Raw genomic sequence first — 26,000 nt, forward strand, 5'->3', positions numbered from 1 at the left:
TGTGTGAGAGATCGGAAAAGAGTGAGAGCGATGTGTGTGAGGTGAATGCATGCATGAATGCAAAAGAGACTGTGTGTGTGTGTGTGTGTGTGTGTGTGTGTGTGTGTGTGTGTGTGTGTGTGTGTGTGTGTGTGTGTGTGTGTGTGTGTGTGTGTGTGTGTGGTATGGACGAAAGGTACACAAACCTCATTGCTTCTGCTGCCAGCGATCACTCTCACTCTTCACTCTCTCTCTCCCCCCATCTCTCTGTCTCAAACACACAGACACAGACACACACACACTATACCTCTTTCTAGTGCAAAAAATCTGGACATAGCCTAACAGAATGTGGGGACAAATAGGGACATATTTTAAATATTGCTCTTATAACCATAGAAAGTTGCTAGAATAACAGGATTTGTCTTATCATACATTTTACTGAAGGATATGAGGTCTGATATACAAATGTATATTATCATTTAGTGACTTTAGTCCCTAGATCATCCCAGTGATTTGCCAGAAAATCACAAAAGTTATGAGGAACAGATCAAAACTCAGAGGGAAAAATCTGGACATTCTGCAAAAATCTGTACAGTTGAGAGGTATAAATACCTCTCAGCCTGTTACTTAGATCAAGAAATCTGGACAAAGCCAAAAATAATGGGGGGACAAAGGCCCAAAATAGGGACCCTTTTAAGTACTGCTCTTACAAACTTCAAAATTAATAGAAATAAAGGTTTTGCATTAGCATGAATTTTCTGAAGGGTATGAAGTATGAAACTCAACTCTGTCATTATTTTCTGACTTCACCCTCAATGATCTGCCAGTGATTTGCCAGAAAACAACAATTTTATGAGAAAAAGGCCAAAAATATGAGCCAAAAATCTGGACATTCTGTGAAAATCTGTACAGTTGAGAGGTATGCTGGACAGAGCCAAATAACAGGGACAGATTTCAAATATTGCTCTTATAAACATAAAATCAGTAAGGCTGCCATTTTAGGTTTACTTACCTCTCAACCATAGCAGATCAGTGTTATGCTGTTAAGCAGAATGTACACATTTTTTTGGTAATTAGTGCCAACTGTCTTTTTATTGTCCTTTGGAGCTTTTCTCCCCGGGTCTAGCCTCCTCGTTAAACAAATGTCAAATAAATAAATAAATAAATATCTACTTTATTATGCATGCCATGAAATGGCCGGTCCATGGAAAATTGTCTTACATTGATACTGGTCCTTGGTGCAAAAAAGGTTGGAGACCACTGCCTTACACCCCCTTACTCTCCCTTCTTCACTTTCCCTTCTTCACTTACTTCCTTGCTGCTAGCTAATTCTCTTCCCTGACTTTCTCCCTAAATATACCATAAGCCTGTTTTTCCATCATTTCATAATGCAATTGCTAGTTGTATTACACCAGTTTACCTTTAATTTCTCTGCAAACTGCCTAAAATTTCTGCACATATAAATTATTGTCATATACCCTGTATTGGTTCTTAACCAATGTTTTTATATTATGTTATTCCAGCTAATCAAATGTCAATGAATGAATAAATAAATAAATAAAATGCTGTAAAATATTATGTTGTGGTGCCTTCTGTTTTGATTTGTGCCTGAAAAGTGCCCCGTGCCACTGGTCTAACATTGTTAAATTAAAATTAATACATTTATAAATAAAAAATCTATTGCTTCCAAACTCAATTCACATATTTATATATCGTCTTTTGCAAAATTCCTTCCCATCTCCATGGCTTTCTTTTCACTTACTTGTATTTAATTTAAGGCAGCTGTTCCAAAAAAGTGCAGTTACTCCAAAACATACATCACTAATACCCAGATTTATTACACTAAAATGCAATGTCTACACTTGTAGAAGTCAAACATGATATTTGTAAGTGGGACAAATCTAACAGAAGGTGGAATAACACTTTGCATATTTCAATAAGGTTAAACATGGAATTGCAGGAACTGTTCAAAACATATTTTAGAAATATAAAACATTTCCAAGGTAGTGTGCTGGTTATAACATAATTAATCTTCATCAAATATTTGTGGGACTGCAGATAAGTGTTTTATATGCCTGACAGTCAATTTAGAAATTATAGCTTTAAATACAGGGATTCAGGCAGAAACGTATTTAAAAAAATGAGTTTGAGAAAAGATCAAATAGTGAATGAAATATTTACTTAGCTCAGTTTCATAAGAAAGTCTGGTAACATCTATATATAAAGTCTACATTCTTTTGTTATGGCATTTTACAATATCTTCAAGTTGACTGCTGATATGGCAGCAAAAAAATTGCTTCTCTGAAGTATGGTTTTCACAAAACAGCTACAAAGGAAAAGGAAAATGTCAGGTTGACAGCTAACAAGTACCAGAGAGAGTGAGCTCAGAAACATAATGAGCAATGTGCAGGGCAGCTGCATGTATAATGTATCAGAGAAAGTGAGCCCAGAAACATAAAGAGCAATGTGCAGGGCAGCTGCATGTATAATGTATCAGAGAGAGTGAGCTCAGAAACATAATGAGCAATGTGCAGGGCAGCTGCATGTATAATGTATCAGAGAGAGTGAGCTCAGAAACATAATGAGCAATGTGCAGGGCAGCTGCATGTATAATGTATCCGAGAGAGTGAGCTCAGAAACATGATGAGCAATGTGCAGGGCAGCTGCATGTATAAGGTATCAGAGAGAGTGAGCCCAGAAACATAATGAGCAATGTGCAGGGCAGCTGCATGCATAATGTATCAGAGAGAGTGAGCTCAGAAACATAATGAGCAATGTGCAGGGCAGCTACATGTATAATGTATCAGAGAGAGAGACCTCAGAAACATAATGAGCAATGTGCAGGGCAGCTGCATGTATAATGTACCAGAGAGAGTGAGCTCAGAAACATAATGAGCAACGTGCAGGGCAGCTGCATGTATAATGTATCAGAGTGAGTGAGCTCAGAAACATAATGAGCAATGTGCAGGGCAGCTGCATGTATAATGTACCAGAGAGAGTGAGCTCAGAAACATGATGAGCAATGTGCAGGGCAGCTGCATGTATAATGTATCAGAGAGAGTGAGCTCAGAAACATGATGAGCAATGTGCAGGGCAGCTGCATGTATAATGTATCAGAGAGAGTGAGCTCAGAAACATAATGAGCAATGTGCAGGACAGCTGCATGTATAATGTATCAGAGAGAGTGAGCTCAGAAACATGATGAGCAATGTGCAGGGCAGCTGCATGTATAATGTACCAGAAAGAGTGACCTCAGAAACATGATGAGCAATGTGCAGGGCAGCTGAATGTATAATGTACCAGAAAGAGTGACCTCAGAAACATAATGAGCAATGTGCAGGGCAGCTGCATGTATAATGTATCAGAGAGAGTGAGCCCAGAAACATAAAGAGCAATGTGCAGGGCAGCTGCATGTATAAGGTATCAGAGAGAGTGAGCTCAGAAACATAATGAGCAATGTGCAGGGCAGCTGCATGTATAATGTATCAGAGAGAGTGAGCCCAGAAACATAAAGATCAATGTGCAGGGCAGCTGCATGTATAATGTATCAGAGAGAGAGACCTCAGAAACATAATGAGCAATGTGCAGGGCAGGTGCATGTATAATGTATCAGAGAGAGAGACCTCAGAAACATAATGAGCAATGTGCAGGGCAGCTGCATGTATAAGGTACCAGAGAGAGTGACCTCAGAAACATAATGAGCAATGTGCAGGGCAGCTGCATGTATAATGTATCAGAGAGAGTGACCTCAGAAACATAATGAGCAATGTGCAGGGCAGCTGCATGTATAATGTATCAGAGAGAGTGAGCCCAGAAACATAAAGAGCAATGTGCAGGGCAGCTGCATGTATAATGTATCAGAGAGAGTGAGCTTAGAAACATAATGAGCAATGTGCAGGGCAGCTGCATGTATAATGTATCAGAGAGAGTGAGCTCAGAAACATAATGAGCAATGTGCAGAGCAGGTGCATGTATAATGTATCAGAGAGAGAGAGAGACCACAGAAACATAATGAGCAATGTGCAGGGCAGCTGCATGTATAATGTATCAGAGAGAGTGAGCTCAGAAACATAATGAGCAATGTGCAGGGCAGCTGCATGTATAATGTATCAGAGAGAGTGACCTCAGAAACATAATGAGCAATGTGCAGGGCAGGTGCATGTATAATGTATCAGAGAGAGTGAGCCCAGAAACATAAAGAGCAATGTGCAGGGCAGCTGCATGTATAATGTATCAGAGAGAGTGACCTCAGAAACATAATGAGCAATGTGCAGGGCAGCTGCATGTATAATGCATCAGAGAGAGTGAGCTCAGAAACATAATGAGCAATGTGCAGGGCAGGTGCATGTATAATGTATCAGAGAGAGTGAGCTCAGAAACATGATGAGCAATGTGCAGGGCAGCTACATGTATAATGTATCAGAGTCAGTGAGCTCAGAAACATAATGAGCAATGTGCAGGGCAGCTGCATGTATAATGTATCAGAGAGAGTGAGCTCAGAAACATAATGAGCAATGTGCAGGGCAGCTGCATGTATAATGTATCAGAGTGAGTGAGCTCAGAAACATAATGAGCAATGTGCAGGGCAGCTGCATGTATAATGTATCAGAGAGAGTGAGCTCAGAAACATAATGAGCAATGTGCAGGGCAGCTGCATGTATAATGTATCAGAGAGAGTGAGCTCAGAAACATAATGAGCAATGTGCAGGGCAGCTGCATGTATAATGTATCAGAGAGTGAGCTCAGAAACATGATGAGCAATGTGCAGGGCAGCTGCATGTATAATGTACCAGAAAGAGTGAGCTCAGAAGCATAATGAGCAATGTGCAGGGCAGCTGCAAGTATAATGTACCAGAAAGAGTGAGCTCAGAAACATAATGAGCAATGTGCATGGCAGCTGCATGTATAATGTATCTGAGTGAGCGAGCTCAGAAACATAATGAGCAATGTGCAGAGCAGCTGCATGTATAATGTATCAGAGAGAGTGAGCTCAAAAACATAATGAGCAATGTGCAGGGCAGCTGCATGTATAATGTACCAGAAAGAGTGAGCTCAGAAATATAATGAGCAATGTGCAGGGCAGGTACATGTATAATGGACCAGACAGAGTGAGCTCAGAAACATAATGAGCAATGTGCAGGGCAGCTGCATGTATAATGTACCAGAGAGAGTGAGCTCAGAAACATAGTGAGCAATGTGCAGGGCAGCTGCATTTATAATATATCAGAGAGTGTGATCTCAGAAACATAGTGAGCAACGTGCAGGGCAGCTGCTTGTATAATGTGTCAGAGAGAGTGAACTCAGAAACATAATGAACAATGTGCAGGGCAGCTGCATGTATAAAGTATCAGAAAGAGTGAGCTCAGAAATATAATGAGCAATGTGCAGGGCAGCTGTATGTATACTGTATCAGAGAGATTGAGCTCAGAAACATAATGAGCAATGTGCAGGGCAGGTGCATGTGTAATGTAACAGAGAGAGTCAGCTCAGAAACATATTGAACAATGTGCATGGCAGCTGCCTGAATAATGTATCAGAGAGAGTGAGCTCAGAAACATAATGAGCAATGTGCAGGGCAGCTGCATGTATAATGTATCAGAGAGAGTGAGCTCAGAAACATAATGAGCAATGTGCAGGGCAGCTGCATGTATAATGTAACAGAGAGAGTGAGCTCAGAAACATAATGAACAATGTGCAGGGCAGCTGCATGTATAATGTATCAGAGAGAGTGAGCTCAGAAACATAATGAGCAATGTGCAGGGTAGGTGCATGTATAATTTACCAGAGAGAGTGAGCTCAGAAACATAATGAGAAATGTGCAGGGAAGGTGCATGTGTAATGTATCAGCCAGAGTGGGCTCCCAAACATAATGAGCAATGTGCAGGGCAGGTGCATGTATAATGTATCAGAGAGAGTGAGCTCAGAAACATAATGAGCAATGTGCAGGGCAGCTGCATGTATAATGTATCAGAGAGAGTGAGCTCAGAAACATAATGAGCAATGTGCAGGGCAGGTGCATGTATAATGTACCAGAGAGAGAGAACTCAGAAGCATAATGAGCAATATGCAGGGCAGGTGCATGTATATCAGAGAGAGTGAGCTCAGAACCATAATGAGCAATGTGCAGTACAGCTGCATGTATAATGTATCAGAGAGAGTGAGCTCAGAAACATAATGAGCAATGTTCAGGGCAGTTGCATGTATAATGTACCAGAGAGATTGAGCTCAGAAAAATAATGAGCAATGTGCAGGCAGCTGCATTTATAATGTACCAGAGAGAGTAAGCTCACAAACATAATGAGCGATGTGCATGACAGGTGCATGCATAATGTACCAGAGACAGTAAGCTCAGAAACATAATGAACAATGTGCAGTGCAGCTGCATGTATAATGTATCAGAGATAGTGAGCTCAGAAACATAATGAGCAATGTGCAGGTCAGCTGCATGTATAATGTATCAGAGAGAGTGAGCTCAGAAACATAATGAGCAATGTGCAGGGCAGGTGCATGTATAATGTATCAGAGAGAGTGAGCTCAGAAACATAATGAGCAATGTGCAGGGCAGAAACATAATGAGCAATGTGCAGTGTAGCTGCTTGTATAATGTATCAGAGAGATTGAGCTCAGAAACATAATGAGCAATGTGCAGGGCAGCTGTATGTATAATGTATCAGACAGAGTGAGCTCAGAAACATAATGAGCAATGTGCAGTGCAGCTGCTTGTATAATGTATCAGAGAGAGTAAGCTCAGAAACATAATGAGCAATGTGCAGGTCAGCTGCATGTATAATGTATCACAGAGAGAGAGAGTGAGCTCAGAAACATAATGAACAATGTGCAGGGTAGGAGCATGTGTAATGCAGCAGAAACAAAACAAGTGCGCAACACATGAAATATTGCTACAAGTAACTGTTTATCATGAATCATAGTAACACAAGCACAATTTGAACACAATGTATAGTAGATACCTAGCAGCAAAGCATTCAGAGAAGATGCAGGACTACAACACATATATTAACATCCGCAGTAAAAACCAAACTGTGCTGGCAAGAGTTACCTCCAACAACAATAAAATGAACAGTAAACGACTGTCTGATGAAGTGGCTGGTGCCACGAAAGTGCTCACCTCTTTTACTAATAAAGCTGTTATTCTACATAGCCGTGGCTGCTACCTGCTGCTTTGTTTTTTACTGTACATATATTAACATATAACACTAACTTATTCCAGATGACATCACACTATGCAGCTACAGACATTAGCTAAAAAAAATCAAGAACATAAGAAAAGCTGTTGTGCCTAACATTCATCTACTGATGCTAGCAGGACTTATACCCCATGGATGCCAGGACCCTGGATCATTTAGACAACATCCACCACTCACCTACTGAAAGAAAATGCACCCTTATCACATGGATGCCAAAACCTCGGACCATTTATGCAACATCCACCACTCACCTACTGACAGAAAATGCAGCCTTATCACATGGATGCCAGCACCCTAGACCATTTATACAACATCTACCACTCACCTACTGAAAGAAAATGCACCCTTATCACATGGATGCCAGGGCTCTGGACTAGTTCTCCAACATCTGAACTACACAAATGATGTCCATAGACAAAAGGAGTCGCTAGACCATTTGGAGCCCAGTGTGAGACCTTCATTTGATGCCCTCACCCACACACACACACACACACACACACACACACACACACACACACACACACACACACACACACACACACACACACACACACACACACACACACCCTACAGAAAAAAAAATTTTTTTTGAATAAGGGTAGGGAAAAAACACTGTGACAACTTTTCACAGAAATGCAGGAGAGTTAGAAGCTGAAAAGAATGCCCAATCAATAATTTTAACTCTGAAAATACATTAAACTGATTTCAGTAGGCTCATAGTTTCATAGGTAGGTACTAGGCTATCGGCCCAAGGGCCTACGTAAGCCTAGCCAACAAGGTTCCCTGGCTTACGCCACCCAAGAAAGTTATTTTCCTGTGCCACTGTTGAGCAGAGACACAGAAGTGACCCCCGGGGTGTATTTCCTATTTCCCATCCACTCATCAAGATTTTTCTTGAAGAGTGCTAATGAAGATCTTTGCTTGACATAGATGGGTAGCCTGTTCCAGAGTATTGGAAGTCTCTGGGACAGGAATCTATCCCTCCAGCATGTTCTGTTTATTGTGGTGACAAGGTTTATGTCCTTAGAGCGTGTAGCTCGGAGGGATTGGGATTTCTTTAGGTGTAGCATGTCCAACAGCTCTGGGTTTGACATAGCTTTATATGTTAAGCGGAGATCACCTCAGAGTAGGCGATATGCTACGGAGTAAAGCTGGAGTTTTTTGAGGCGGTCAGTGTAGGGCATTTGTTTGAGACCAGTAATCCTCTTTGTGAGGTACTTCTGTGGCCTTTCCAGCTGCTGCAGATGTCTTGTGAGGTACATTCTGAAAGGGGCGTTGTACTCTATAATGGGTCTAATGAGTGTCGAGTAGAGGGGAACAATGACCTCTTTTTTCCTGGATGAGAACCCTTTTATGATGAGTTGTGCCACATAGAAGGACTTCCTGACTACTGTGGCGATGTGACTATCAAAGGGGAGACTACTGTCCACCTGGGTCCCAAGGTCTGTTATCACGCATTCGGTGTTATGTAGATTGCTGCCTATGTGGTAGTTCATGGGTACAGAGTTTTTACCAAAGGGGATGACACTGCACTTTTTGGCATTGAGCTTGAGGCCATGGCTCTGACACCAGGCATCTGTCTCAGCGAGGCCCTTATGTAGGATGTCCACATCATTTGGGGACTTGACTATGGCTCCTAGTTTGCAGTCATCTGTGAACTTTGTTAACCAGAGGCCTTCTGTGTTAGCCTGTACTTCAAAGAAGTATATACCAAACAGGAGAGGTCCCAGGATGGAACTCTGTGGTACTCCACTTGTCACTGCTTTGAGGTCAGATTTGGAGTCTGCAACTTTTACTGTGTGGGTTCTATCAGTGAGTCAGTTGGCAACCCATCTTGTGACATAGGGATTTATACCTAGTTTAGCTATAATTCCAGAATGGGGGATGGTGTCAAAAGCCTTGGCGATGTCAAGATAAGCTGTGTGAACCACCTTACCCTCATCTACGGCTTTGCTGACTGCCTCAAAGAAGTCAGTCAGGTTCAAGAGGCATGATCTGCCTTTCACAAACCCGAACTGGGTGAGATCTAGAGTTTGGAGGTTACCAATGTCTTTGTTTATGAGTTCCATGATGATACGTTCCATGGCCTTGCAGACCAGGCTCATCAAGCTAATAGGTCGATAGTTCCTGGGATCAGTGGTGGCTCCCCCTTTGTGGAGTGGGATAACTGTTGCTGTGCACCATTCAGTGGGCACAAAGCCTAATGCAAGGCTATTATTGAACATGGTGCTTAAGTGGGGAGCCAGTTCGTTCTGAAGTTCATGTAAAACGTAGCCTGGGATGTTGTCCGGTCACATGGATGTTGTGTTTTTGGATTTAGAGAGTGCAGCTTTTACCTGCATAGTTGTGATTACAGGGACTCTGCATTTTTCCTGTATAGATATGGGCCCTTTAGGGGGTGAGAGGGGGGATAAAGTTAGCACTGAACCTATCTGCCAGGATGTTGGCAATATCAGTTGGTTCTGTAATTTTCTTGCCTTTGTGCTGTAACTCAGAGCAGATCTGGGTGTTGCCATTGAGATTCTTGACATAGCTATAGAATGCTTTGTGGTTGTCCTTAGAATTAGTGGCAATTTTTTTTCCGTAGCTATCTTTGGAGGATCTTATAAGGGATCTCAGCTTCTTACTGAGGCTGACCAGGGAGCTCCTCCACTCATGGGATTTTACTCTCTTTTGCAACAGTTTCTTCCTTCTGTTGTACAGTTTGTTTATGGCAGGAGACCACAAGATTGGCTTCCTTTTTTTGAGGATAGCATCTTGGTTCTGTTTGGGATAGCATGATCCATGTACTTGTGTAAGTGCCTATAGAATAGAGTGCATTTGCATAGGATTCAGCAGTTGTAACTGTATTGTCCATCTGCATGGGTGTCATGAAGTTCACCACTTCTGTCTTAAAAAGCACGAAGTTGGCTTTGGAGAAATTTTTTACTGTGGTTTCCTTAATGGAGGGTGGGGGCAGGATGTGGATATCAAGGGTGATTAGCTTATGGTCGGATCGGACCAACGAGGAGTTGACTTCAGATGTGGAACACCGGTCACTCAAGTTGGTAATGACTAGGTCTAGGATATTTTTGCTCCTGGTGGGGGTGTGGATAAGTTGATCCAGGGCATTGGAGTTTATGAATTCCAGAAAGCGTTGAGCTAAGGAGTTGGTACATGAGTAGTTTTTCCAGTTAATGGTGGGGTAGTTGAAGTCGCCCATTATTAGGGTGTTTGGTTGAACCCTAATATTTTCCAGTACATCAAGAAAAGAGGAGTGGGAATCCTGGGGCATGGTGGGGGATCTGTAGCAAGCTACAATTTGGATTGCAGTTTTGCCCAGAGTTAGTTGCACTTGGATAACCTCGGATGCATTATACTGAGCAACTAGCCTGGAGATGTGGATATCTTTAATGAATATGGACACACTTCCGCCTTTGGTGTTCCGGTCCAGGTTAGATGTCCGAAATGTGTAGTATGAGTTATAGCCTGGTAATGCAGGGGTGCTCTCTGGAGCCTTGAACCAGGTCTCAGTCACTGCACAGATATCAATTTTCTCCATTTTAAGGAGTGCCTCGTGTGAGTGCATTTTGAGATTTAGACTTCTAGCATTGAATAGCATTACCCTCAGTTTTTGCTTGTCTGTTCCTGTTACGGTGGTGAATTTGTTATTTGAGCCTTGCCTAAAAAAGGCACTGTAGGGGTGGCCAGTATCCAGAATCCCAGGGGTGACAGGTGCAGGCTATCTCTGGCAAAGCATCGTGGTCGGTTGACCATGTCGTCCCAGGCAGACAGATACTGGATCCCCTTAGAATGACACCAGAAGCTTAGCCAATTGTTGAAGTCAATCATTTTGCCCTTGTACTGTGGTGTCATTCTGGCAGTGGCAGGATGCTACTCAGGGCTAGGGTCATACCTGTCTGGGCTACAAGTTCAGAAAGCTCTTCCATGTCTCTTTTCATGTAGTCCAGGGAGGTACATCTCAGGTCATTCACACCAAAATATACAATGACAGAGCCATATTTGTACTTGTTGTGGAGTGACCTGAGTGCATAGGTTATGTGGTGGATCCTGGCACCTGACAGGCAGCTGACAGTAACCTTCTCCTTGTTTAGCCTGGTGAGCGGGACATCAGTGTGCCTGACTATAGAGTTACCTATGACTAGTGTGTTGGGTATGTTGCTTTGCCTTATGGGCTGTGGTTGAGTGGCACACTGAGTCTGTGGGCTATGTGTCATTTGGGTTGTGTTGGGGGGGTGGAGGTTGCTTGTGTTTCTGCTTTGGAGGTCTCTGTTGCTTGAGCAGATTATTATTGAGAGCCTCTGCAAATGTTTTTGTGTTTCTATGTTTGGATTTTGGTGGTGTAGGTTTAGTGGGACTATGTGATGAGTGTGGTGTGGTGTAAGTGTTTGCCTTCTCCTCTTGACTGTCAAGTGCAGTCTTGGTTGGAGAGAGCTTTACCTCCAGTTTGACTACATAAGTGCATCTTTCACAGGTTGTAGTGTTGGGTGGTAGGAGGAGAGGGTTGTCTGTGTACATGAGGCAATTGCTACATTGCCCCACAATGCCCAGATTCATCAGATGGACAGGAGAGAACACTGGGAGCTGACCCTTGGACATGCCTGAATAAAAAACTATTTTCCTCTAGACAAGAGCTGTTTTTCTCTAAGCAAGTGAGCAAAGTAAGTACAAAAACTGTTTTCCTCTAGGTAATGAGGAAGGTTGAGTGCTGTAGTAATTTGTAGCTTATTTAGTGCTTACAACAAGTTCTGAACAAGTGCTGAGCATGAATAAGAAAATTCAAGTGATAAAACTGAGAATCTCTATCTGAACTAGACTAGTTACAGGAAAGAAACAAGTGCAAATGTGGGCTTTTAAATCAGAAAGTTGAGAGATGGAAAATTTGCCCAAATGGCCAATAACTACAATTTCTGGGCCAGAAACCACTCCTTATGTGGTGGATAGGTTACCCAGTGCTTACCACTCCCACTGATAAGCTAGCAGACTTCCCTCCAATACAAAAAGGCTTGGGGGGCTCAGGAGCTTACAAACAGTCCTGGATACAGCAAATCTGTATCTGGACTAAACTAGTTACAGGAAGGGGGGAAACAAGTGCAAATGCAGGCTTTTAAATCAGGAAGTTGAGAGAGATGGAAAAACTGCCCAAACGGCCAATAACTACAATTTCCGGGCCAGAAACCATTCCTTATGTGGTAGATAGGTTACATAGTGCTTACCATTCCCTCTGATAAGCTACCAGGCCTCCCTCCAACACAGACAGGCTAGTGGGGCTCAGAAACTTACAAACAGTCCTGGATATAGCAAATCTGTATCTGGACTCGACTAGTTACAGGAAAGGCAGGAAACAAGCTTAATTTTTTTGTTGTTACAGTTAAGCAGAACGCAGGGAGAGTCTAGCAAAGTTTTTTTTTTTTTTTGTAAAGGAAGGGGAGAAAGGAGAAGCAGAAGATAATTCAAGGTTAGGAAACTAAGTGGGTGGGCCTTCTCAGATATTCTCTCTGTATTAGGTAGAATGAGCTAATGACACTAGACTGAGAGGAGTGTCCCAGAACAAATTTATAGTAGGGGCAGGCAACTGCAAAGCCACCAAGTATAACAGTAAGACACCAACACAGAGTGAGGGTGGGGAACAATACTACAGCTACTAGCCTACACTCTTTTAGACAGTAAACACTACAGAAATGTTTATCACAGCAGAAGAACAGCAGTGAGCCACAGAATGAACATTTTAAACAGATAAAGGAGCAAGGAAACTCTACAGAATGCTTTTAACTACAAACAAATCAGTTATATGATACACTCCTTGGTAGGAATTCAGAACAAACAGGTGCTTAACAAGTAGAGATAATTTCTAGTTAATACCTTTCCACAGTAAAACTAGTTGAAAAGCTTTGCAAACAGTGTGACAGTAAAACCCTTATTTATCAGGCCCTGTAAGGAAGACAATTTTAGTTCAACCATGCAGATTAGTTAATGGCAATAAAATACAGTAAAACGTATGCAGCATGCAATAAAAAGTGCTATATATAAATTGCTAGAAGCAATAACTAGTAAAAATAAGCAAAAAAATCATTTTAACTGTCATGCGATGCATAAACAAACACTACATTGCTTTAGCAAATTAAAGAAACCACACAGTTAGTGTTCCCTTAAAATATTAAAAATAAAGCAGGAATAAATAACATCATAGTTTTGCTGCCTGAAGTTTTAAAATGCTATTGGACACAATCATTAGTTCCAGAGTGTTGTGTACCATTTACCATTTGCTATTCAAGCTAAAATACAAAACATTGCTCAGGTGAAAATGAAGTGTCAACTCAATCACAGCAAAACAAGCAAGTCACTCCACTCTTAACATTGTACAAATACTGTGCAACAAGTCAGAGGAAAACCTCTGCTATAGAAATTCTATCCAGAATGTAACTAATGCTAATGGAAAATAACTTATGTACATTAGAGCAAAGGCTACAAAGCAAATATACAATGATCTTCTGGTAACCAAACCATTCTCAGAAAATCCTTAAGAAAATAGCATTCATTGAATTAAATAATAATAGCTAAAAACTGCCCTGATGAACCCCGTCCCCCCCCCAAAAAAAAAAAAAAAAACAGTGTAGCATTTATGTAAAGTCCATCAACTAATATAAAAACATCCTTGCTGAATTAGGAATTAATTTCTTTCTTCCTCTACCCACTCCCTAAAAAAATAGCATTCACTGAAAGCCCAATCAGTAAAAATAATCAAGTAATAACAGATAAAAACAGCCTTGATGAATTAAGAATGCATATCTATCCACTCCATAAAACAAAATGCCTGCTCTATATAGCAACAAAAGAAATTCACAATAAGCAGAACTGGCAGCAGGATACCCCACAAAATGTTGCCTCTCTACCAGCTCTCATTACCAAACACTTTCTCATTTGAATCAGGGAGAAGTCTGATCAGACAGGGCCTCCTAAAATATCTGTACTGCTAACCTGAGTCCTTGACTGAATAAAATACTGTGAATTAATATACATTTTTCTGAAGCAAAGAAGATTACTATAATTTTAATTTTTGTCATTATTTAATATGTGCAATTCACCACCTGTTTCTACAAAAAAAGGTAATTTAGTTGTGTGCAAAGGCAAACTGCATTTATGCATTAGATTTTAATTTCACACACCAGTCCACCACTAGTCCTATCCATAACACACCAGTCCATCTTGAGTTATGTCCAGTTCATGACACACCAGTCCACCACCAGTCCTGTCCATAACAAACCAGTCCACATCCAGTCCTGTCCTGTCCATGACACGAGTCCACCTCCAGTCCTGTCCTGTCCATGACACGAGTCCACCTCCAGTCCTGTCCATGACACACTGGTTTACCTTAAGTCCTGTCCTCTCCACAAAACACAATCCCATCACCAGTCCTGTACTGTACATGACATACCAGTCTACCTAAAGTCCTTCCATGACAGATCAGGCTTCCTCCAGTCCAGTCCTGTGCATGACACACCAGTCCACCTTCAGTCTTGTCCATGACACACAAATCCTCTGCCAGTCCTGTCCTGTCTATGACACACTGGTCCACTACCAGTCCTGTACATGCCACACTAGTCCTGTCTATGACACATCCCTCTGACTCCAGTCCTCTCCTGTCCATGACACACCAGTCCACCTCCAATTTGTTGTGCCCATGACAAACAAGATTACCTCCTGTCCGGTCAGTGACACACCAGTTCACCTCCAGTCCTACATGTCCATGACACACTAGTCCATCTCCAGCCCTGTCCATGACATACCAGTCCATCAGTCCTGTCCTGTGCATGACACACCAGTCCACTTCCAGTCCAGTCCTGTGCATGACACACCAGTCCACCTCCAGTCCTGTACATGACACACCAGTCCACCTCCAGTCCCCTTTTGTCCATGATACACCATTACACCTTTATGACAAGTCCACCACCAGTCCAGCCCAGTTCATGCCACACTAGTCCATCATCTGTTCTGTCCAGTCCATGACACACTAGTCCACCCCAGTACTGTCCTATCCACCACACACCAGTCCACCTCCAGTCCTGTCCATGACACACTAGTCCACCTCTAGTCCTGGCCATGACACACAAGTCTTCCTCCAGTCATGTCCTGTCCTTGAAACACTGGTCCACCATCAGCCCTGTCCTGTCCAGTTCATGGCACACTGGTCCACCGCCAGTCCTGCACATGGCACACCAGTCCCCCACCAGTCCTGTCCATGGCACATCACTCTGCCTCCCTTCTTGTTCTGTACATGCCACACCCGTCCACGACCAGACCTGTCCATGACACGCCAGCTCACCTCCAGCCCTATCCTGTCCATGATGTAACACTTCACCTCCAGTCCTGTCCATGAATCACAAGTCCATCTCCAGTTTGTCCTGGCCATGACAAACAAGTCCACCTCCAGTTCTGCCTGTCCATGAATCACCAGTCTACCACCAGTCCTGTCTATAACACACCAGTCCACATCCAGTCCTGTCCTATCCATGACACACTGGTCCACTTCCATTTCTGTCCTGTCCATGAAACAATGGTTCACCTCCAGTCCTGTCCTGTCCATGAAACACAATTCCATCACCAGCCCTATCCTATCCATGACACAGCAGTCCACCTCCAGTCCTTCCATGACACATCAGACCACCTTCAGTCCAGTCCTGTGCATGTCATACCAGTCTACCTCCAGTCCTGTCCATGACACACCAGTCCACCTCCATTCCTGTCCTGTCCCTGACACTTAAGTCCTTCTCCAGTCCTATCCTGTCCATTACACACAGGTCCACCACTAGTCCTGTCCTGTCCAGTCCATGACACACTGGTCCACCACAAGTCCTGTACATGGCACACCAGTCCCTCACCAGTCCTGTTCATGCCACATCACTCTGACTCCAGTCCTGTCCTGTACATGACACACCAGTCCACCTCCAGACCTGTCTTGTCCATGACATTCCACTTCACCTCCAGTTCTGTCCTGCCATGAAACACCAGTCCACCTCCAGTTTGTCCTGGCCATGACAAACAAGTCCCCCTCCAGTCCTGCCTGTCCATGACACATTAGTCCATCTCCAATCCTGTCTATACATACTCCAGTTCTGCCTGTCCACAACATACTAGTCCATCTCCAGTCCTGTCCTTAACATACCAGTCCACCAGTCCTGTCATGTCCATGACACACCAGTTCACCTCCAGTTCTGCCTCTCCACTCCAGTTCTGCCTGTCCATGAAACACTAGTCCATCTCCAGTCCTGTCCATGACATACCAGTCCAATTATCCTGTCCTGTCCATCACACAAGTCCACCTCCAGTCCTGTACTGTCTGTGAAACACCAGCAAACCCCTTACTGTCCATTACACACCAGTCCACCTCCAGTCCTGTCCATGACACACCTGTCCACCTCCAGTCCTGGCCATAACACACAAGTCCTCCCCCAGCCCTGTTTTGTGCATGACACACTGGTCCACCATCAGTCCTGTCCAGTCCATGACACACTGGTCCACCATCAGTCCTGTCCGTGAAACACTAATCCACCTCCAGTTTGTCCTGGCTGTGACAAACAAGTCCACCTCCAGTCTTGCTTGCCGATAACACACTAGTCCACCTTCAGTCCTGCCTGTCCATGACACAACAGTCCACCTAAAGTCCTGTGTGTGACATACCAGTCCACAAGTCCTGTCCTGTAAATGACACACCAGTTTACCTCCAGTCCTGCCTCTTCATGACACACCAGTCCACCTCCAGTCCTGTCCATGACACACCTGTCCACCTCCAGTCCTGGTCATGACACACAAGTCCTCCCCCAGTCCTGTCCTGTCCATGACACACAAATTCTCATTCAGTCCTGTCTTGTGTATGACACACTGGTCCACCATAAGTCCTGTCCAGTCCATGATACATTGGTTCACTGCAAGTCCTGTACATGGCACACCAGTCCCCCACCAGTCCTGTCCATGACATATCACTCTGTCCCCAGTATTACTCTGTACATGACACACCAGTTCACCTCAAAATCAGTCCTGTCTATGACACACCAGTTCACCTCCAGTCCTATCCTGTATATGACTTACCACTTCACATCCAGTCCTGTCCTGTACATGACACACCAGTCCACCTCCAGACCTGTCTTGTCCATGACACACCAGTCCACCTCCAGTCCTGTCCTGTCCATGACATTCCACTTCACCTCCAGTTCTGTCCTGTCCATGAAACACCAGTCCACCTCCAGTTTGTCCTGGCCATGACAAACAAGTCCCCCTCCAGTCCTGCCTGTCCATGACACATTAGTCCATCTCCAATCCTGTCTATACATACTCCAGTTCTGCCTGTCCACAACATACTAGTCCATCTCCAGTCCTGTCCTTGACATACCAGTCCTGTCATGTCCAGGACACACCAGTTTACCTCCAGTCCTGCCTCTCCATGAAACAGTAGTCCATGACATACCAGTCCAATAATCCTATCCATCACACACCAAGTCCACCTCCAGTCCTGTACTCTCTGTGAAACACCAGTGCACCCTAGTACTGTCCTGTCCATTACACACCAGTCCACCTCCAGTCCTGTCCATAACACACCTGTCCACCTCCAGTCCTGGCCATAACACACGAGTCCTTCCTCAGTCCTGTTCTGTGCATGACACACCGGCCCACCATCAGTCCTGTCCGTGAAACAGCAGTCCACCTCCAGTTTGTCCTGGCTGTGACAAACAAGTCCACCTCCAGTCTTGCTTGCCGATGACACACTAATCCACCTTCAGTCCTGCCTGCCCATGACACAATAGTCCACCTCCAGTCATGTGTGTGACATACCAGTCCACAAGTCCTGTCCTGTCCATGACACACCAGTTCACCTCCAGTCATGCCTCTCCATGACACACCAGTCTACCTCCAGTCCTGTCCATGACACACCTGTCCACCTCTAGTCCTGGCCATGACACACAAGTCCTCCCCCAGTCCTGTCCAGTCAATGACACACAAGTTCTCTTTCAGTCCTGTCCTGTGTATGACACACTGGTCTACCATCATTCCTGTCCAGTCCATGATACATTGGTTCACTGCAAGTCCTGTACATGGCACACCAGTCCCCCACCAGTCCTGTCCATGACATATCACTCTGCCTCCAGTGTTATTCTGTACATGACACACCAGTTCACCTCCAGACCAGTCCTATATATGACACACCAGTTCACCTCCAGTCCTATCCTGTCCATGACTTATCACTTCACCTCCAGTCCTGTCCTGTCCATGAAACACCAGTCTACTTCCAGTTTGTCCTGGCAATGACAAACAAGTCCACCTCCGGTCCTGCCTGTCCATGACACAGTAGTCCACCTCGAGTCCTGCCTGTCCATGACACAACAGTCCACCTCCAGTCTTCTCCATGTCACAACAGTCCACCAGTTCTGTCCTGTCCATGACACACCAGTCCACCTCCAGTCTTGTCCTGTCTGTAACACACTAGTCCACCACCAGTCCTGGCCTATTTGTGAAACACTAGTCCACCTCCAGTCTAATCATGTCCATGACACACTAGTCCACCTCCAGTCCTGTCCTGTCCATGACATATCATTACACCTTTAGTCCTATCCATGACACAGAAGTCCACCACCAGTCCAGTCCCATCCATGACACACCAGTCCAACATCACTCCTGTTCTGTCCATGACACACCATTCCACATCTAGTCCTGTCCATGACACACAAGTCCACCTCTGGTCCTGTCCTGTCCACGAGACACCAGTCTGCCTCCAGTCCTGTCCTGTCCATGACACAACACTCCACCTCCAGTCGTCCTGTCCATGAAACACCAGTCCAGCTTCAGTCTACTTCCAGTCCTGTCTTTCCATGGCACACCAGTCCACCACCTGTCCTGTCAATGACACACCAGACACCTCCAGTCCTTTGCATGACACATCAGTCCACCAACAATCCTGTCCATCACATAACAGTCCACCTCCTGTCTTGCCGTGTACATGATAATCCTTGATTATTACCAATTGATAACCTAGCGGCTTCCATTTTGGCTACAAGTATCCTTTCTCTCCTACAAGTATCCTTTCCTCACTACACAAGTAATGCTAATAGGCTGATAACTAAAGTGATTGCTTCAAGTTCAGGTCCACCTTTGTAAACTGAAATTATTTCATACTGCTTACATTAAACCATGTGGTAATTATTATATGAATAATAAAGCAAAGGAAACAAACAAAAGATAATAATTTCATTTATAAATAATCTGTAATGTGACCCAGCTGCTCAAAAAGGGACATCACAGGATATCAAGGCCTTGATATGCTACTAGTGGATGCACTTGCCTCTTTGATAAAGCACTGCTTTAGCAGCCCATGGTAAACGATATGCACTGAGTCTACATTTTACAGTGATTTTACACAAATTAGATGGTTTCAGCTGTGAGCTCTTGTCAAATCAAATTGCCACAGGCACAGATTAGTGCTGGCTGTACATTTCTTGGGGTACTCAAAACTGTTTTATGTCTCAAATCACATTGTTTTAATTTACAATCCGGAATATCAAACAGACTAAATGCATTCACTGTCTTAATGTGTAAAGATTTTTCATACTGAAAAACATACACCTTATAGTTTTGTGTAACATGTCCAAGTTATAAAGAATCCAAACACAAAAAAACAAACTAGAAAAAGAACTGAGACAAATGAACATGCCCTCACTGCACCACTTCTATTAAAGCAATCCAAATGGTATCGATATCCACCTTCAATGGACCAAGCAAAACATAAAAGTTTTAAAAAGTAAAGCCTTCAGTTTTAATTTCTGCTTTTCGTCCTGCTCCTAGCAGGACTTCTTCAGACAAACAACAAGAATCAACAAATTTCCACTTTTTAAAATAAAATCACATTTCAATTACAGTTGAAATCACATTTCAGTTAAAATGCTTAGTTCCCTGTAACGGGATTTAAAAAGGCCAACCCCCCAAAAATAAAAGACACAGCACATTTTGTACTTTCAATAGTATTTGACTTTGTAAATAAGTAAAACATGAAAGTAAGAAATGAAAAATAGTAAAAACAAAAAGCAAAAGAAGTAAATATTCCCTTCTATATTGACAAGTTACCAGCAGTGCCGTTCAAACATACAAAAAGTGCAAAAACAACACACAGTGCCTGACTATGTGTTTGTTTACCTCCTTTTTTCACTTGTTCCTGACATGTTGACTAAACTTACTTCTTCACCTAAAATGGCTCTTCAGCAATCCTTACTTATAAAGTTACCCTAAGCAACTTCTCCTATTTGTATGAATACTGAGAAACATCGCTCGTACAGCTGCTTTATATACCAATACATAAAAATTCTGTGACTTATGTCTGCATTTAAATCTGTATCTTTATATTTCCAGAACTCACCTTATGTTGCTACATATTAATGTGACCCAAAGTTGTTCAAGGTATTTCACCTCACTCTTGTTGCCACAATAAAGACACCAATGTGGTGGAGATGAATCACTAAACATCCAATAAAGCTCCACTGTTACTCCATACTTTAAACAATTTCCAAAGTTGTCTGCTAGTTCATCTTTTTCAAGCCTCCATAGCTCTTTGCTTGTGTAGTTACCCTAAAACACCACCTAGTGGTGTTTGTTGGTATATGCCTACACAAGCTGCAATGGTTTAACATGTTATATCACACAAAACTAAACTTCCAAAGGGAAATTTTAATTGTTTAAATCCCGTTACAGGGAACTAAGCATTTTAATTGAAATGTGATATTATTTTAAAAAGTGGAAATTTGTTGATTCTTGTTGTTTGTCTGAAGAAGTCCTGCTAGGAGCAGGACGAAAAGCGGAAATTAAAACTGAAGGCTTTACTTTTTAAAACTTTTATGTTTTGCTTGGTCCATTGAAGGTGGATATCGATACCATTTGGATTGCTTTAATAGAAGTGGTGCAGTGAGGGCGTGTTCATTTGTCTCAGTTCTTTTTCTAACATGTCTAAGTTAACGTACTCATATTTTTTACTGCGCTAAATGCACTAACAAAGTTAATGGCATTTGAAATAATTGTTTTTATTACTTAAACTGTGATATCAAGTTGAGCAAAATTTCCCGAGTTAGTGCCTCTGCATTATATAATAAGTCATCAAGAAATTCAGAATTGTTTTATAAGCCTGTTTATGAAAACCTACATTATAAATATTTTTAAATCTAGTAACACAGGCAACTTAGAATTAATTACATGACGTGGAAATATCATGTAATGCAGAACAAATCTTGTTAACTGCTTCTGCATTGAATAAGCTTATGATTCCTTAGAAATTCAGAATTTTTGTTTCTGTAACACAGGTTTAATGATGCATGTTAAGTAAGGCAGACTTCTCATCAATGAAACAGGAGCAAGAACAAAACAGTTATAATTAGTAACATGCTTAGTCAGTTAGATTTTTTTTTATGTTAAACTCCAAGGTTCAGGACATATTAATAACACTATACAGTGTGTGCAGAGCAATGGAATCCTATAAAATAGTTAAAACAGCTGTTGTAATCATGAATGGAATGCCATCTGCCTTTGATAACAGAAATGTCCCTGTGACCACCATAATGTCAGAGCTGGAAGTGAAGTTTATTGAAAATAACAGCTAATCTGAACTATAAAGGTTGTGTTTCTGGGTAAAGGCAATAGATGGTTCCCATGTCTGCAGCCTAAAAAGAACTGCACTGAATAACACAACTCAGTACCAACAAACCAACACCATTTATATTAGCACTTTCCTGTGACTTCCAGGATACAAATAGACCTCAGGATGCATTACTGTTAATTAAACACACAGTAGTGCATATGTATTCAGACCTTATGCTGTGCAGAAATGCATTTTTGTTGAGAAAGCAACCACTGCTCCACCCATTCTAATATTGGGAGGTAACTCATGGGTAGGGCATGGTGTCCTGTAGTCACAATATAAAATAAGCAATAATCATTACCTTTGGTATTTTGGCATACTTTCCAAATCTTGTGTCTCTGATGTTGCTGATTTCCAGAAACTCAATCTCCTACAACATATAAGGATCAAAGTGTTATATGGTGGTTTGATAAATAACATCATCTTTCCTCTCACTTATTGCTCCTATATTATATGTTACAACCCCTCACAACAGATCAGGATATGATGTATATGCTTTTATTTTCACTTAAGGAAAACAGTAGCAGTGTATTTTTGGGAAATATTAAACTACGTTAATCGATATAGCATCAGAGATCTATAGCAATCATGAGACTGACAAAGAGAACTGATATATAAACAACTTGCTGTAAGTGATGTGTCTTATGATTGCTTTAGCATACAAAACTTTTCAAGAGGAAATTAACCAGACAGTGAAACAGCAATCAAAAACAAAAAACTCTTAATACAATCCTTAATTAATCAAGGTGCAAGTACTCTAAATAAAAATGACTCTATATTATATGCTGTGTCTGTGTTTTTAATGCATTTGATTATATATACCTTTGATATAATTTGTGTTTCTGAACTTCAAGTAGAACTGAATAGAAGTTATTCTGTATTATAAAATGTGTAAGTGAAATTCTTTAGTCTTAGAGGGCATAAACCCCAATGTTATATTCAAACCTTCATTAGAAAGAAATGAAAAAATAACTAAAACGCCAGTTGTTGTTCACATATTTTATTACAACGGTTTCTTCATTGGCACATCTCTGTAAATTCCGAATCACCCTCCCACATTTACCAGTTCATCAGGTGAGGTTACTTTGCCTACCAGCTTGCTGGACATTAATATTGTAAGATGTAAAATGCCTCCACATATAGGTCCCCCCTTTCTTGTAAAATGACCTCATCCATTTTTATACCCAATCCTCAGTCAAGTAGAAAGTCTGTTTTACCATTAAGTATCACAAAAATCTAAAGATACACCATATTTATAAATCATTTGGTTCAAAGTTTTAGTCCGTTTTAAAATGGTAATAAGACAATAAGACACAAAGGGCCTAAGATTAGCTGGTAATTCTCCAGTCCTTAATGAATTTTCTTCTCTTGCTGCCAAAGACAGAGGCATATTTTGGATAATTTCTGCTTTTAATGTGCCGCAAGAAAATATTAAACTCATTTTGTGTTATGAAATAGCAAAGCTTCTGCGCTATTAGGACCACTTCAGACACTAATCCAAGCAGCTAGCTGTATGCTTTTGTTAATTGGAGATTGTATAACACCAGCTACAGTTAGAACAATTAAACTGAAAACAACACTGAACAGGATGCAAGACACACAAGATCAGTTTGAACATGACTTACCTGCCCATTCTTAGCAAAGCTTACAACAAGTACTTGGGGAAAAAGTAGCTCTTCAAGTCAGGTATCTTAAATATATTATTTTATTTTGCTTTTGTTTACCAAGTTTGCCCGACTGGGGTTATTAAAAAAAAATCCTTTTCACTGGAGGCCGGGGAAGAAATTACAAGCATTTGTAAGCAAACGAACAGACAATAAATGATATACATTAACAATTACACATACACTTCCTACTTAGATCACAAAGAAGCGAATCACCAAATTTCCACAATTAAACACTTAATGTCTGGCAAGTAACATGTACAAGATTTTTTTTCCATATTCTTTACCTGGTGACTCTTGGTATCCTTTGATGTTGAATGTCTCTATTACAGTTATTTTTAAGCCTGTGATGAACACATTCCTCCCTTTATCATGCAAGCCTATTTTCGTACAAATGCGGAACAATTCTTGTTAAAATCTTAATTGCCAATAGAAAGCTAAGTTCAGAGCAGGCAGGTTTTAAGATCTGTGACCCTTATGATCACGTCAACCATATCTTGGATTAAGTTAAACATTTAGAGAGAGAGAAAGAGGATGAGCCCCTGAAATGATGATGCTAGAAACAAATAAATACATTTCTACATCTTGGCATAAAAACCACACCAAAAAGAATGGGATGGAGGGAGGGACTGACTACTGTAGTGATTATTCGAACATCTACAGTTATGGTAAGTTCAACTTATACAACTGTACTATGTTCTTCATATTTATCAGTGCTGTAGTAGCCTTAGCTATATGGGTAGATTACCATAGTTACCTATATTTGGAAGGTGTAAGAGAAGGGTCCAGGACCCCCTAGAGAATGGTCCTAGCAAACTTGATCTAGACCTAGAGTAGAAATCAAGCTTATAATGATTTGCAAAAATATGTACAGAGGATCAAACAGCAGCTTCTAGAATACTGCTAGAACCCAGGCCTTTTGAAAAACTCAAAGATGAAGCCAAGGCCATCATAGACCTGCCTGTAATAGATTTGTTATAATGAGTATAACAAAAAGGTAAATAGCCTTAGACAACCATTTGTAAATAATCTGTTTTGACACAGGTTGTCCCTTCTTACCGTCACAAGAATTAAACAATTGATCTGAAGATCTGAAAGATTTAGTTCTGTCAAGGCATTCCCTGAGTTGTCTGTGGACATCCAAGGTATATAGTTTCCTTTCTCCCTTATGTTAGGTGTAGGAAAGAAAACAAAGAGTTGGATAGTTTGGCTTTAAGCAAACTCAGATACCACACTGGCATAAACAAACGATTAGTTTTCAAAGAAACCTTGTACCTGTGGAAAATGTTATAGGATTGCCTCACCACAAGAGCTTGCACCTCAGATACCCTTCTTGCAGAGTTTGGAGTAATCAGTTAAACTGTTTTCCATGCTGAGAACTTCAAGTCAGCCAGATTAGCTGGTTCAAATGGAGTAAGTGTTAGCTTCTCTAAAACAAAATTAGGATCCCAAGGAGGGGCCACTTATTTTCTAGTAGGTCTGTTATGCAAAACTCCTTTCAAGAACATTTTGACATGAGACTTCATTGAAAGAGGAGGCTCTATGGGCAGACATGCAGTAATGGCCTATAAATGAGCATTGATAGAGGAATAAGAAAGTCCATAGGATAGTAACTCACACAAATATTGTAAAACCAAAGAACAACTATCCCTGAATGGGGGCTGGTTATGTTGTTGGCACCAGCTAGAAATCCTTTTCCATTTGCTAATATATGATTTTCTAGTAGCAGTCTTTCTTGCCTCCATTAGCACCTACTGCACATCCTCAGAAAATATGTGTATAAAAGGAATTAAGACCCTATTATCCAAGCAGTCAGTTGAAGAAGATTGATGATGGACTGCATCAAACACTGCTGGTTTTATGTGAGTAGATCCAGTCTATCAGGAAGCTTGTACTAATGTCCCCTGGCCATTTCCAAAAGAAGGAAGAACCATGGCTGTCTGAGCCAAAAGGGGGTCACCACAATGGTCTTAGGAGAGTCCTTCTTAATCTTCATAAGTACTATGGATATTAGTGGAAACGGTGGAAAGACATAGAGGAGCATTCCTGTCTAAATAAAGGCCTCTGTCTTCCAAGACTTCTTGCATGGAGTCCTGAAACAGAATTTTGCCAGTTGAGTGTTCAGAAAGTATCTAGTATCCATTCATGAGGGTCTACCCTGGTCCTGCTCAGCTTGTCTCCCACACTTCTGCTCTGATGGAATGCAGGATGCTTGTAGTAGAGTGGAATTGTGCTGTGAAGCTATATCCCAAGATAATATGGCTAGTCTGCAAAGGGGTTATGACCTGGTTCTCACTTGCTTGTTGAGGTACTCATGACTGGGTTATTATTTGTAACCACATGAAGAGTTCCTGGAACCAAAGATGGTTTAAAGAGTGAAGTACCTTGATCAGAGCAAGCATCTCCTTGATATTTATACGCTTGGTCCTTGGTGTCTCACATAGTCTGCACATTTAGCCCTACTAAAACTGCTCCTTAAGCAAA

At 41.8% G+C, this 26,000-nt stretch overlaps 1 protein-coding gene across 1 annotated transcript in view; it reads right to left on the reverse strand.

Annotated features, from left to right (window-relative positions):
* LOC122792700 (1-phosphatidylinositol 4,5-bisphosphate phosphodiesterase beta-2-like) overlaps positions 1-26,000 on the reverse strand; it is a gene marked incomplete at its 5' end in the record, with an annotated part of 275,305 nt that overhangs the window by 152,813 nt on the left and 96,492 nt on the right. The window contains one exon of the mRNA XM_044060285.1: positions 22,154-22,222. Coding sequence (XP_043916220.1) covers positions 22,154-22,222 — 69 coding nt within the window. The remainder of the gene's footprint in view (positions 1-22,153; positions 22,223-26,000) is intronic.

This window comes from Protopterus annectens, chromosome 2.part0 (genome assembly GCF_019279795.1).
Source record: "Protopterus annectens isolate FY-2018-M chromosome 2.part0, PAN1.0, whole genome shotgun sequence".
In the NCBI taxonomy this organism is placed as follows: Eukaryota; Metazoa; Chordata; order Ceratodontiformes; family Protopteridae; genus Protopterus; species Protopterus annectens.